The sequence below is a fragment of the Urocitellus parryii genome, chromosome 11 (genome assembly GCF_045843805.1).
Source record: "Urocitellus parryii isolate mUroPar1 chromosome 11, mUroPar1.hap1, whole genome shotgun sequence".
Lineage (NCBI taxonomy): Eukaryota > Metazoa > Chordata > Mammalia > Rodentia > Sciuridae > Urocitellus > Urocitellus parryii.
Window position 1 is genome coordinate 21,322,520 of NC_135541.1, and position 13,906 is coordinate 21,336,425.

General features: G+C 50.2%; 1 protein-coding gene across 1 annotated transcript in view; it reads left to right on the forward strand.

Moving 5' to 3' along the window:
* The first annotated feature begins 988 nt into the window (after positions 1-988).
* C11H1orf94 (chromosome 11 C1orf94 homolog) overlaps positions 989-13,906 on the forward strand; it is a 35,307-nt gene continuing 22,389 nt past the window's right edge. Inside the window, exon 1 of the mRNA XM_026406865.2 lies at positions 989-1,317. Within this exon, the coding sequence (XP_026262650.2) occupies positions 989-1,317 (329 nt within the window). The remainder of the gene's footprint in view (positions 1,318-13,906) is intronic.

The following is a 13,906-nucleotide window of genomic DNA, read 5'->3' on the forward strand; positions in this document are numbered from 1 at the left end:
GGTGGGGTGGCGCGGCGGGGGTTTGGCCATGACGTCTAATGGGAAAAGCGTCCTGGCGTCCGGCGAACCCCACCCCACCCCACCCCACCCCCACCCCACCTGCAGGTGCCCGCGCACCAAGCCGTTGCGTTTGAAACCCACAGAAAGAATTCCAGCGCTCGACGGCAAGGGTGTGGGAGCCACTGGCGAGAAAATTGGCCACAGCCGCCCGGCCCGGCCGGCCCTGCGGACACTGCGCCTTTTTAAAGGGTTGGGAACCTTCCGGGTGCTGATCGCAGCCCTGCGCAGGGGGCGTGGCAGGTGTCTGCTGGGGGGCCGCGGCCGGGCGGGCTGCCGGCCCATTGGCACGTTGGGGATTTATTTCCCAGGCAGCAGAGCAGCCTCAGGAAAGGGGGTCAGAAGCGGGGATCAGGGACAGCGGCAGCCACGACTCCCAGGGGGGCCACGGCCGTTGGCGCTGGGTGTGCGCGGGGTTCCTGGGAAGGCCGGCGCTGAGAACCTCATGGCAAGCTCCTGCCCCCAAGGAACCTAGCACAGTGCCAGGACCTTGCCCAGCCATCCACTGTGGCTCAGCGGGCAAGAATGGGCTGAGCCCCAGGTGCCGCCAGGAGTCACAGGGGTGTCGCAACGGGGGAGTGACAGGGACTGTGGGGAGAGCCAGTCCTCCCCGTCCAGCTGCTCCCAGATGTCATTCTGCCCGCCCAGGCCCCTGGTTCCTGAGCTCCCGGGGATTCCACAGTTACTAAGCTACTGGTTTTTGTTGACTTTTAAATATTTTCTTCTAAGGGAGAAGGGGAGGGGGGCAAAAGTCAGCAAGGAGCAAGTAAAAACAAGTCAAAATAAGCCCCCTCTCCCCCAAAGAAAGCTGTCCAGCACCCACCATCCCTACACAAACCCAAGGCCTTCCAATATAACCATCTGGCTGGAGCAACAGCCCGACAGGACTGACCTGCTTCCCAGGCTCCCCCCTCAGCGCCCTTCTTGGTGAATGAGGGGCGGTGGTGGATGGTCTCTCTGTCTTCCATCCCTGGGAGGACAAAGGGGCTTCCAGAAAGAGAGGAGGAGGATGGCCAGTGGGAATGGACTCTCTTCATCCTCGGCCCTTGTGGCCAAGCGCCCCTCTGCCCTGGGCCCATTCCCCAGATATGTCTGGATCCACCAGGACACACCCCAAGACAGCCTAGACAAGACTTGCCATGAAATCTGGAAGAGAGTTCAGGGCTTACCTGAGGCCCTGCAGCCCAGGACCTCGATGGAGCAGCTCTCTACCCCCATGGCTGAAACTCCAAGAGACCGTGGGTTCAGCTTCCAAGAAGAGTGAGTACCCATCCCTCTATTTGGTTGGCAGCAAAGGTGGAGGGAAGAGATGAAGTGAGACCTGGGAGAATGTTCTGGCTTACTGTTCAGTTTGGTTGAACCCTAAACACTCTATATTTTTCCTCCATTCCCATAGTCCTATGTCTATGGTTCTAGGTTCTGAAGTTACTTGTGCAGACAGCCTGACCTAGGTTGTATTCCAGACCGTCTTGTCACCAGCCAGCTTAGGGGATATTGCTCATTCTAAATAGGCAACCTAGAGGTGGATCTGGAGTCCTTGAAAAGCACTTTGGACAGTTCTTGATCATCCCCAGAGGCAACTAAAAGATCCCTCCCTTCTCCCATGCTAAGTCTGGGCATTCGTGCAGATAAGACTGGTGGATTTAAACCACATCTGGAATTCCCTAATATGGGGAGCAGCTGTCCCATTCAGCCTCCACATACGCTACTGCAAGAGCGTGCATCAAAATATTTACTGGGAAGGCATTGACATATTCAGAGGACATAATAGAAAATTAAAGTGCGGGAAGATGGCTGTAAATAGCCTGTTTCCTAGATGGGAAATCCTATGTCTGGGAAACACAGAGCTAAATGTTTCCCCCCCAGGGCAAAGTTGGATGGATATTGTGGGGGAGAAGAGTATTTGCAAAGGGAGAAAGGGGCAAAGAGGAAAAGGGGAACCTCATGGGGAAAAGGAAGTAAATCTGCCGCAGTTATTAATGCCGTCGTGGAGCACTTCTTCAATGCTCTGCATCTTTAAAGTGGGCCACAAGCATTAATTAATCTTCCCAGAGTCCCTATGAAGCAGGTATTAGTGTCCCCATTTTACAGATGGATTAAGTGTTAATAATTAAGTGCTAATTAAAGACTAAGTGATAATTAAGTGTTGTCTGCTTCAACACATGCTTCAGCACAGTTCAGAGATGATGCTCTGGAGTGGCAGGGGGTGGGGGGTGGGGGAGGTCAGGCATTTGTCAGCTGCTCCTGGTTTCAGGGATGTCTAAGCAAGAGCTCAGAGCAAAAGTGATGTATAACTGAAACCCAGGTCTGCACTACCTGCCGTCTCTTTGCAGGCTTATTTACTTGCTGCAGATGAAGGTGGAAGGCACTTGGGCTGTTCCTTCCTCCCCTGCCCTGTGCTCAGCATGACATGGCTCAGACAGGAATGGCCTGTCCACAGCCAAAATCCTGCTATCAGGCCTTTCAGTGGCACTGAGCTCTTTTCCCTTGCCCATGGCCATCTGCTCTGGGACAGGGCCTTGGCAGGGGGTGCCTTGGGGCTGTGCTCAGCTCTCAATGGCCAAGGAGCTGAATGGCCACTTTGTGGACCCAGGGTCAGTAGCAATTTCCAGTAGATGGCATCCTCTCTGCCAGGTCACAATGAATTAATGCAGACAGACTCGACTTCCAGTCTGCACTTGGCCGAAAAATTGAACTGGCGCACCTTCGGCCAGTTGCTTAACTCCATTTGGCCTTGATTTGCTCATCTGCAAATTGAGGATGATATGGCCTGCCTTGTCCACCTTAGAGTTGATAATGAGGATCAAATGTGATGGGAGACAAGGAAATGAAAGATGCATTAGACAAATGAGGCTGCCCTTGATACGTAATTCATAGAGTCTGGGCCTTTCTGCTGTCGTGGTCGGCTTCCATCTGGGGTTTTCACACTCTGCTCCATAGACCCCAGGCTGCTTCTGCAGCCACCCAGAATCAAGTGGCCTGTTTCTGGGCCCTAATTCCCACTTCAGCTGGAGCTGTTCGGCTTTCATGGGTTTTACTTCCTGGAGTTCTGAGGAAGGTTACATTTGAAAAGAGTTTGACTGAGAAAAAAGCCGCGGAGCCACTGACTTAGATGAATAAACGATATCATAATCGTGTAGATATCAACCAAGGAGAACACAATGAGCTATTCTTGAAATAAAAGGCAGCTGTGCCGCTGGAGTCGGACAACTCTGATTTCAGATCACATTTCATCCCCACGCCAGCGGCAGGATTTGAGGCTGTTTAATTAATCTGAGCTTTGGTCTCCTCATCTGCCAGGTGGGAGATGATTACTGTGCATTTTGCAGGGCTGATGGGGTGGTTAAATAGGATAATTTCCACTGTCCTGATAATAATTAGGATTCCTGAAAGTCCCCATAACGATGATGAGCAATGTTTCTATTACTATTACACGAAGTAGGTATTATTTGAAACTCCCTATCGTTTTTACTTTTATTGTAGTAATTTTAAAACAAAACATCAAGTAGTATAGTGAATAAGTAACATGTCTAATGCTGAGTTTCAGTGATTGTCAAATTGTGCCATTTGGGCTTCATTGGTCCCTTAGCCCCATTTTTAGGTGAAACTCTGTTACAGATGAGGCAAACCAACTTTGGATGGGTTGATTTCTTTGCTGGGGATCCTACACACTTAGGAAGTGGTAGTCTCTGAAATGAAACCCCGGGACCTCTTAGTCATGTTGTGATAATGGTGGCTGTCTTCCCCTAGATGGTTATCCATAGATGCGTCATATTTGGAGGCATATTCTGAGTTGATTCCACATAGATTTGGAACCCAGGGTGCTGTCTATGGCAGGTCTGGGATGCTTTCAGGCCCACAAGACACCTCTCAGCTCTGCATTGCTTAACTTGTTGATTGGGTTTGGGTGACACTTTCTTCCACTGGGGATAGCTAAGTAAGTGAATTCTAGAACTCTTGTTAGCCAGAATTTTTTTCTTGACCCTGGTCCTGTAAGTCATAGAAACCCAGGTGTCTCAAGTTTGATAAAGATCTTGAAGGTGACCCTGTGCTGTTTGAATCCCCTCCCCTACATCCCTGCCAGGTGGCTATCCACTCAGATGCTTTCTTAGGTGGGGAGCTGCCCTTTCCTAGGGCAGCCCCTTCCTTTGCTATGAACTCTCTCGAAAGGTCATTTTCTTCCGGTAATTGAAATCTGTCTCCATCAAACGAATATCCAGTGATCTGGATTCTGCCCTCAGGGCTCCAAGGCGAATCTATCCTCCCTTCCCTCAATAGCTCTTTAGATGATAAAAGATGGCAGCGATATTCCTCCTAGACTCTCTGGTCTCTACAAGCTAATGCTTCTAGTTTTCTAAGTTCCCTTAACCTGCCGGTGTGGTTGTACAGCAGTCTTCCAGGTGATGTCCAATGCATGCAGAAGGGGTCCCGGCCTACTGTGTGTATCCCTGTGATGGTGATTAATACCACATGCTCTTGTCCCTCCACAGTGACTGTTCTGTGGACACATTTTGACTTCATTCATTCTTTCAACAGATATTTATTAATCACGTGCCTGGCACTGGGCTAAGAGCTTGGGGGATAGAGCTAGGGCGATGGATACTGCAACCAAAAAGGAAGTAAATAAAAACTGTGATCACGTTGGAGCGTGCGAAGAACGAGTATTCTCCTTTGGAGGAGACCAATGATCAGCACATAAAAATAAATGAGATAATTTCAGAGAGCAATGAGTGCAATGATAGAAATAAAATAGAATAAAGTAATAGTCAGAGACCCTTTAGATGGAGGATCAGGTCTCTTGAGCTGAATCCAGGATGCTGAGAAGGAACCGGTCGGGTGGCAATCCTGGTCAGAACATTCTGGCAGAAGGAAGGGCAAGCGGAAAGACCCTGAGAGACACAGCCTGGCTGGAGTGCAGTGATGGATGGGGACATGGTGTAGGCAATCTCAGAGCCTAACAGACAAGGTTCTAGAGGCCTGAGCATCACTGGAGGGAGTTCAGGTTTTATTCTGCATATGGTGGGTCACGTTTGGAGGCTTTCAGGATGTGGGAGCAACATAGGTTCATTATTATTATTATTATTATTATTATTATTATTATTATTATATTTTTTAAGATGTATCCAGCCTATGTGTGGAGATAGCTTGTGGGTGTGTTGAGGCCGGTGTCAGTGGTGGTGGCTGGAGCAGAGTGAGGACAGCAGAAACATGGCTGGGAGGTGGGGGTTCACAGTCCCATAGCAGAGGAGCCAGTGGACCCGCTGCTGACCTGCGGGCATTGAGGCTGGTCCTGGGTTTTTGTCTCAAGGCCTAGGTTGACCATGGTGCCACTTGTGGAGGTAGGGGAAGAAAGGGCGAGAAATTAGTTCTGGCAAGAAATGAATGGTTTTGCCTGGTATCAGTGAAACTTCAGAATCTTTTTCAGTTATTTTTTTAATTAGTCATAAGTTTGAGCTTGGAGAATTGTGTCAAGCCGCTTCCTGACTCACATTCAAGGATTACCTGTTCTTTCATTCCTCTCATCACCAAAATTTCACAGCCTCCAAATGAGGCCTTTGGATTTTCTGTGGACTCCATGCTCTGACTGTGGAAAAGAATTTGTTAATTCTTCCCAGCCAGAGCCCTGTGGCTGGATCCCAGGGATAGAGGGATAAGTAGGACAGAAGTCCTCTGTCAAAGAACTCCCAGTGATATCCAGTAAACATTTATTGTACACCTACTATTTGCCCATGTTGAAAAAACATGCAAGAAAGGAAAATATGGAGTCACCTCTGACCTCCTGCCTGCATCTTGCAACACTTTACAATAAGTGTTGTGATAAAGACATCCTAGAGCCCTGCAGCACACCAAGGGGACTTGAACTGACTTAGGCTTGAGACTTGGGGAAGTCTGCCTGGACAAGGTGAGGGGAGCAAGCTGAAGGGTCCACAGACATGATCTCTGAACTGTGAATGTGATGAAAGATGTTCCTGGGAGCAGAAGAGGTCATGATCCTGGTAACTGTGAAGGTCTCCCTCATCCAAGGCCTCCCCTGAGCTAGGTCTTCATAAGAAAGAAGGGACAACTTATACAGGTGCAGGACAGGATGTAGCATGTGCGAGGGGCCATGAGAGAGGAAAGATGGGCTGCACCTGGCCGGGTGTGGTCAGCCTTCCTGGTTGCTCCCAGGTCTTTGGCACAAATACCCAAGACTTTCTCATCTATGCAAATCAGGCAGAACTTAGTTTGCAGAATCAAAAGGTTTTGATGAGCATCATTTCGAGCCAGATCCAAGGAAGAAGACAAATTTGCAGAAAGAAGAAATTTGTTTAACCATTAAAAAAAAAAAAAAACATAAATGATTCCTGACTCACAGCTTTCTGGATAGTCACAAGAAGGAAGAGGCTGTTTGGCACTTTCTTATTAGATCAGTGTCAGCTCCCGCCAGCCAGGCCGCCATGCTGGTGCAGTCAGTGAGTCTCGGGAACCCATGTCTCAGCCTTATTCAAATTGCTCTCCCAACAAATCAGTTTCTTGGTGCTATTATTATTTCAACTAATGGATAGACCCTGTTTTGTGGGATTATATATCCTCTATCATCATCATCATCATCATCATCACTATGATTATTTTTAAACTTGAGACCTGGTGATGGGAATGGAAAGAACAAGACTCACACTTGGGCTGATGTCCCATAGCAGAAGCCAGCACTGAAAGTCTCCAGAGTGTAAAACCCCAGGACAGTGCTTTCTTCCCTTTGAGGAGTCCAGTGCTTCTCTGAGAGTCTGCGAAAGGTTGCTGGACGCCCTTCTGCCTGAGACACATCTCCAAGGCTCCCGGTATTTTGAGAAGGATTGCGGGGGGTCCCCTGGGTTACAGGGGGAACACATTGCCCTGAGACCCAGCACTTAGGCAAGTGTCCCCCTCTTTTGACCCCCCCCAGCACTGGGACTCAGCACTCTGCCTTGTTGCTGTCTAGGCACCCCCATCCTTGATTGTCAAGTGACATAGTGCTGGCTGGGGGACAGAGGCTCGAGGCCCTTGGCCCTTCTCTCGGCCAGCTCTCTCCACATCCCATTAGTCTATCTTAAACGAGGTCTTTGACCCTTTCCTTCCTTGCTTATCCCTCTTCTGTCACCTCATCTCATCTTGCTGCCCTGGGTTCCGTTGCCTCCCTGTCCCTCACCTCTCCAGCTTCATCCTCCTGAAGCACACCAACAGCACTGCCCACACTCCTTCCATGGCTCCCCACTGTCCTTCAGTCCCTCAGTCTGGTCTGCTAGGGTCTCTGTAGTGGGCCTGCTTTTTTCTCCAAGTTCAAGTCCTGTTGTTCTCCTTCACATGCTCTGTCAACCAAGATGAGCTCCCAGTGGGCACACGTGGCCCTGCCTTTCTTTGCTCAGTGCCTCCACTGTCAGGAGTGCCTTGCTCTCTGTCTGTCTTCCAAGTTATTGTCCATCTTTAAAGACCTAGAGTAAGTGTGTCCACCTGGGAATTTTTTGCTGTTTATCCCATTCAACATTTTTTTCTTCTTCTTTCTTGTTTCTCTTTTTAATTTAGATAAAAAATAATATTCTACCTCTTCCCTAAGGGTCTTAAAGGTATCTCATAACAAAAAATAAGGAGACAGGTGGGTTAGAATCCCAGCACACTTCCTAGCTGTAACCAAGTTCTTCAAACTGTCTGTGCCCTGCTTTGCTCATCTGAAAAATAGAAAGTGATAGGGCGAAACTGAAGCACATAGTGAGACCCATGTAAACCCTACACAGCACCTGGATTAAGATAAGGATCCCATGTTCATCACCATTGTCATCACCACCACCATCAGGACAATCACCACTGCCAACACCATTATCATCACCATCACCATCACTATCACCATCACCACCACCATCATCATCACCACCATCACCACCATCACCATCACCATCACCATCACCATCACCACCACCATGATCACCATCACCACCATCATCATCACCACCATCACTACCATCACCATCATCATCACCACCACCACCATCACCACCATCATCACCACCATCACTACCATCACCATCATCATCACCACCACCACCATCACCACCATCATCACCACCATCACTACCATCACCATCATCATCACCACCACCACCATCACCACCATCATCACCACCATCACTACCATCACCATCATCATCACCACCACCACCATCACCACCACCATCACCACCATCATCATCACCATCACCATCATCACCACCACCATGATCACCATCACCACCATCACCATCACCACCATCATCATCACCACCACCACTACCATCATCATCATCATCACCACCACCACGATCACCGTTGTCACTGTCTTCATTATTATTATCAAGGATAAAATGACAAGACAAAAATGATATGGGGAGAGACTTTACATATCACAAGACTTAGGCTAAAGGAAACTACTCGGTGAGGACAGCATTTTGTTCTGAGATTCTTGGCAAGCCAGGGCGAAAAGGGAGAACATAAGAGTTGCTTTTCATAACTCATTATCTAATGAGAGAAAGCTGAAGAGATCATCATTGGAGACAAACACTGCCCTGGCTCTGAGGACCATATGGTGTGGGTCTTTATATGAGGGCGAGGGAACAGAAGAGTTGGCCTGAAACCAGCTCCGAGTGGCCCATTGGCTGGAGGAGGGAACCCAGCACCCTGGCACACCACTCGGTGTGGTTCTGGAGTGGCACTTCTAATGAGGTGGTGGTCATCTGGCACATGGTGTACCCTGCCTTGTGGCCACAAATCCCTCCTCCTCCACTTGACCAGGGGCTCCTTAAGGGCAAGGGCTGAGTCTTACTCATCTTTGTCTCCCCAGTGTCCGGCCAAGTTCCTGGCACTCGGTGACTCTGCAGTGTATACCAATGAATGAGGAAGTGAATGATGGATGAGCCATTAAAATGCCACCCCAAGGAGGGTGAGGCCCAGAGGTGGCCAGGATCCAAGCAAAGGGTCGTGGCCATCAGAGAAAGCACTCAGGAACATAGGGACAGAATATCAATAAGCCCAGACACGGCAGTCTTTTTTTTCTCCTTGTGCCATAAGCTACAAAGAAGGGAAGTAGCAGCTTGGAGGTGACAGGCTCTACATTTGAATTTTCTGTCTTCTCAACTGTCTTAGCAACCTTCCCAGCAGACAGTCACTATCACTCCCATCTTACAGAGAAGGAAGGTGAGGCTCAGAGAGGTTCGGCAACTTGACCAAGGTCACCCAGCCGGGAGGGAGCCCAGCGAAGAGTCCTGTGGGAGACCTGCGCTCCAAGGAACACCAGGAGCCCTTTAGAATCTCCTTCCCCGTCTGCTTAGCACCAGGAGCCATGAGCAGTGAAGGGAGATGAATCATGATTAACGTCCCACTTCCCATGTCCCCCTTTGTAATTTAATTTTATGGTTTCGGGAGCTGTGTCGCAGGTTGTGGGAGCCTGCAGAGATGGGCCACCAGTGGTTTGGTTTAATCCCCTTTTTAATATCTTTGTTGCAACATTCTTTCCAATTCAGCTCCCAAGTCACATTAAAAAAATACCTCTTCCTTGGGGTAAGCCTTCCCTTATTAAACAGATTCAAATGAAAAGTTTTAAAGATAATTTGAACAATAAGAATCACTCTGTAGCTCCCAGCCCAGGCTCCTTTATTGCTGTATTTATTCCCCAGTATTTCCTGTCTCATTCCCCAGCTCACTGAGTCCCTCGTCGACCACCCCCAACACTCTCAGTCTTTGGTCCAAATCAATGTCTGTCCCCCAGGGAGAAGAATCAGGAAGGGGTATCTCACCTCCATGTGCCAATGTGCCTTCCAAGGCTGTCCCACCCGCCCTGACCCACATGCAGAGAAATGGCTGCAGCGTAGAGGGAAAGTCACACCCGCAAAGTCTCAGAGGGGCCATGGAAGGTGAGGGAGGGGGACAGGTGGAGAAAGGACACTGCTCAAAATGCAGATGTCTGCTCAAGCGGTAGCGCGCTCGCCTGGCATGCATGCAGCCTGGGTTTGATCCTCAGCACCACATACCAACAAAGATGTTGTGTCCGCCGAGAACTAAAAAAAAAAAAAAAAAATGCAGATGTCTGGACCCCTTTCCAGAGCACCGAATGGCCCTTCCTCCAGGGGTGCCCAGGACCCTGCATTTGAAACAAGCACACAGGCCTCTCTTAGGCACATGGAGGGAAGTTTCTCTGATACTTTAGGGGCCAAAGAGGAAGAGCCCCAGGCTTAAAAATCAATAGTGAGGCACAAAAGACAAGCCTGGAAAGAAGGAAGGAGACTGACCTTTTGTGAGTTCTAAGTGTATGCCATTTTTTTAAAAAAATTGAATCTAGTACGTGTGAAGAGCTTTGCTAAGAAATTAGATGAACACAAAGTCCGGGCTTGGCCTCAAGGGAGCCGAGGGATTTCATAGTGTTGTCTCCTATAACCTGGGGTGAGTGTCACCATCCCATTCCCGCTTAGCAGATGAAGAGACTGAGGTCTCAGTGCCTTGCCCGACTTTGCACCTTTAGGAAGTGGGACTCTTGGCCAGCGGAGTGCCAAGGCCAAGGCCGGCAGCCAGGCTCTGCTCTCCCGCGCCACAGCCTCAGTCCCAGCCGCTAACATTTGCATAGCGCCCTTACAATTTACCAAGTGCTTTCCCGTTCATCATTCCCCTTAATCCTCAGAGTCTGCGAGGGTGGAGAGGGCTGGGGGTGGGGTGTCTGAAGCTTTCCGTTGTAGGGAGGGCAGAGACCTCTGGGGATCTGTGTACCCCTTGCCCCCGGCCAGAGATCCGAGGTGGCTTTGGGATGCGGGCTACAGACCTCGGATAGCGGGTGCACCTGCAGCTTCTCGCCATGGCCCCTTCACCCCCAAACTGAGAGTGGTCCAGACCTCTCAGGTGGCTGGAGAGGTGGAATCCACCCTCCTCCCCTGCTTTCTTTCCCTCCTGCTGGTTTTCCAAGCAGGATGCCATGGTGGTATGTGTGTGCATGTGTGAGCATGCACGTGGGTGCAGTGGACATGCGTACGTGTGTGTATGCATGGCTGTGGTGTGTCCGTGTGTGTGAATGTGCATATGTGTGCATGTGTGTGTGTGCATGTGTGTGTGTGCATGTGTGTGTGTGTGTGTGTGTGTGTGTGTGTGTGTGTGTCTATGGGGAGAGGGGACCCCGGCAGTTCAGCGAGTCCTGGATTTGGAGCAGAGGGAAGAGGGAGAAGGACACAAGGAGCGTTGGCAGAGGTGGCTGTCTCCCTTCCCTCCGTATCGGGCAGGGGTCACCCTGAATGCTGTGGCATATACACCAGGGGACGGGAAGGTGGGCCTCTGATACCACGCAGACAGGAAGACCTGGAAGTAGCCATCAGCCTGGGCCGCAGCCTGGTGGGACTCCCCCGGGGAAGATGCAGACTGGACGCTAGAGCCTCTGCCAACACAAGGAGGGCCTCCTCTTTTCTGGGACCCTTGGTCCTCTTCCTGTCACTCACTGCCGCGGCTCCGGCAGGTCTCTACACTGGACACCTGCCTGTCCTCTGAGTTCTGTCTTCTGGTGCCTTGTCCTCCTGATCCCCGGAGGCCTCTGCCCTCCCTACAACTGAGGCTCAGGGTAGGGAAGTGACTTCCAGAAGGTCACTCTGTCAGGAAGCACAGAGAGGGTGTTAACCTAGGTCTGCTGCCCACAGAGTATCCGTCTTGCGCTGCTTCAGGGACTGTAGGGAAGTGGCCACGCGGGGAGGTTGGGGGCCACCTGGGCCTGGGATCCCATCCTACTCTACCCTGATCCTCTTGGGCCAACCGAGCAAGTCTTTCACCTTCCTGAGCCTCAGTTACCTCCTTCCAAATTGGGATTGAAGATGCTTCCTGTCCTTCAGGTTGTGGTGGGGACCTGCGACAAACAGAATACCAGGCACTGAGTTGAGTCATCACAGAGAGCGGCCCAGGCCTCTGTCCTCGGCTGCCACCACACCTCTGAATGGCTCTCTGGGAGAGATGCCTGCCCTCATTGAAACGGCAGCCTGCATCTTCCTGCTTACATCTCAGCTGTGGCTTCCCTTTAGAATAAAGCTCCCTGGCACCGTCTCAGGGCCTGGCAGACTCTGACTCCTGCCTTATACCCTGACCCCCCTCCTGCCACTCCCCTCTGCCCCAACAGTGTGCCCTACCACTCAAGCCAAGCTCCTTCCCAGCTGCTCCCTGCATCTGGAACCCTCTTCCTCACCTCCTTTAACTAAGTACTCAGGAACCTTTAGGCCCAGTTTGAATGACACTTCTCACAGAGGCCTTCCTTGCCCTCCTAACGTAGGTGTGTGACTGGTAATCTCACACACAGCATTTCTCGCTTGGTTTTCAGAACAGGATAGCCTAGTGGTTAGGAGAGTGGCTACTGAGCCAGAAGGCCTCCGTTCATCTGCATTGTCCCTTCCTTATTCTGTGACCTTGGAAAAATTACCTAATTTCTTTAGTTTTTTTCATTTAAAAAACTGGGATGATTGTTATCTATTTGAATCAGTTGACTTTTTTTTTTTTTTTTGGTACTGGGAATTGAACCCAGAGGTACTTTACCACTGAGTTCATCACCAGCCCTTTTTTAATTTTTTATTTAGAGACACGTTCTCACTAATTTGTTTAGGGCCTCGCTGAGTTGCTGAGTCTGGTTTTGAACTTGTGATCCTCCTGCCTCGGCCTCCTGAGTCGCTGGGATTACAGGCATTCTCCAGAACACCCAGCTCAGTTAACTTCTGAGATATAACAAACCACTCAGAAATGTAGTGGCTCAAAACTACAACTAGACCCTTGGCCCCCATTTATATAGTTAAGTAACTGGGCTGGGCTCAGCTGGGAGCGTCTCTGTGGGCTGAGTTCAGCTGAAGCTGGCACATGCTCATTCATGCATCTGCAGTCAGCTAGCTCTGGCCCACAGCTGGACAAGGCACCCTGGAATTTTCTTCCATCCGACTGGGACGAGTCATCTTGCAGCAGGAAGCTTGGGCCTGTCTGCATAGAGGTTCCTAGTCCCAAGAGAAATGAGGCGAAGCCAAGGTGCCCAGGCACACTTCAAGCTTCTGCTTCTTACTGAATCAAGAACAGAGGCAACTATCCAAGGGAGGTTAGATACAGGAAGGGCTCCGGTGGAGATTAAGATGAAGAGCGTTTTGCACGTGAAGTGCTTAGACACACATGGTGGCTTGTTAGTACATGATGATCGCTAACTCTATTATCTTGTGACATGAGAGTAGGACCTGACGCTAGGTCGGACCTGTTCAAGGCAGGCCTCCTTTAAACAGAGAGGATCTGCTTCAGCCTCTCTCTGGAGACTGACCTCTTCGCCACCCGGCAATGTTCTTCTTCTCACGCAGACACACAGAAGTGGGAGTCTTCCCCCCCAGCTGTGAGGTCAGTCTGCCGTCAGATTACAATCCAAGCCCAAGTCTGCGGGGGACTCCAGAGCTTTCTACCTGCTTCACTCTTTAATCAGTCATGTGGCCAGGGCATCCGGCCTGGGGACTGTATGTGTCGTGGGTCTAAAATGCCATAGCTGGAAGAAAATATTTGTTTTGGTGTCTCCTCCAGCACTGACAATTTTCTGCTTGCATTTTCTGTTGTTTGGCTCGGATGAATAGCAGTTTTCGTCTTTGCTCTGTGTTATCATGTACACAGAACTGTTGCTGAGGGAGCTAACAGCACGCTTGCTTAGTCATTATTCTGGGAAGGGGTGCCAGCCAGTCAATAGCCTTTATTTTTATACAACTCTGCACACTGCAGATGCAGGAATAATGCACAGCATTTGAGTACAGAGCCACGATCAGACACCTATCATTTCTGGAGGTGGGCGAAGCAGAGGTGGCAGCGTGGAGCTGAAGCCCTGGAGCCCCGGCAC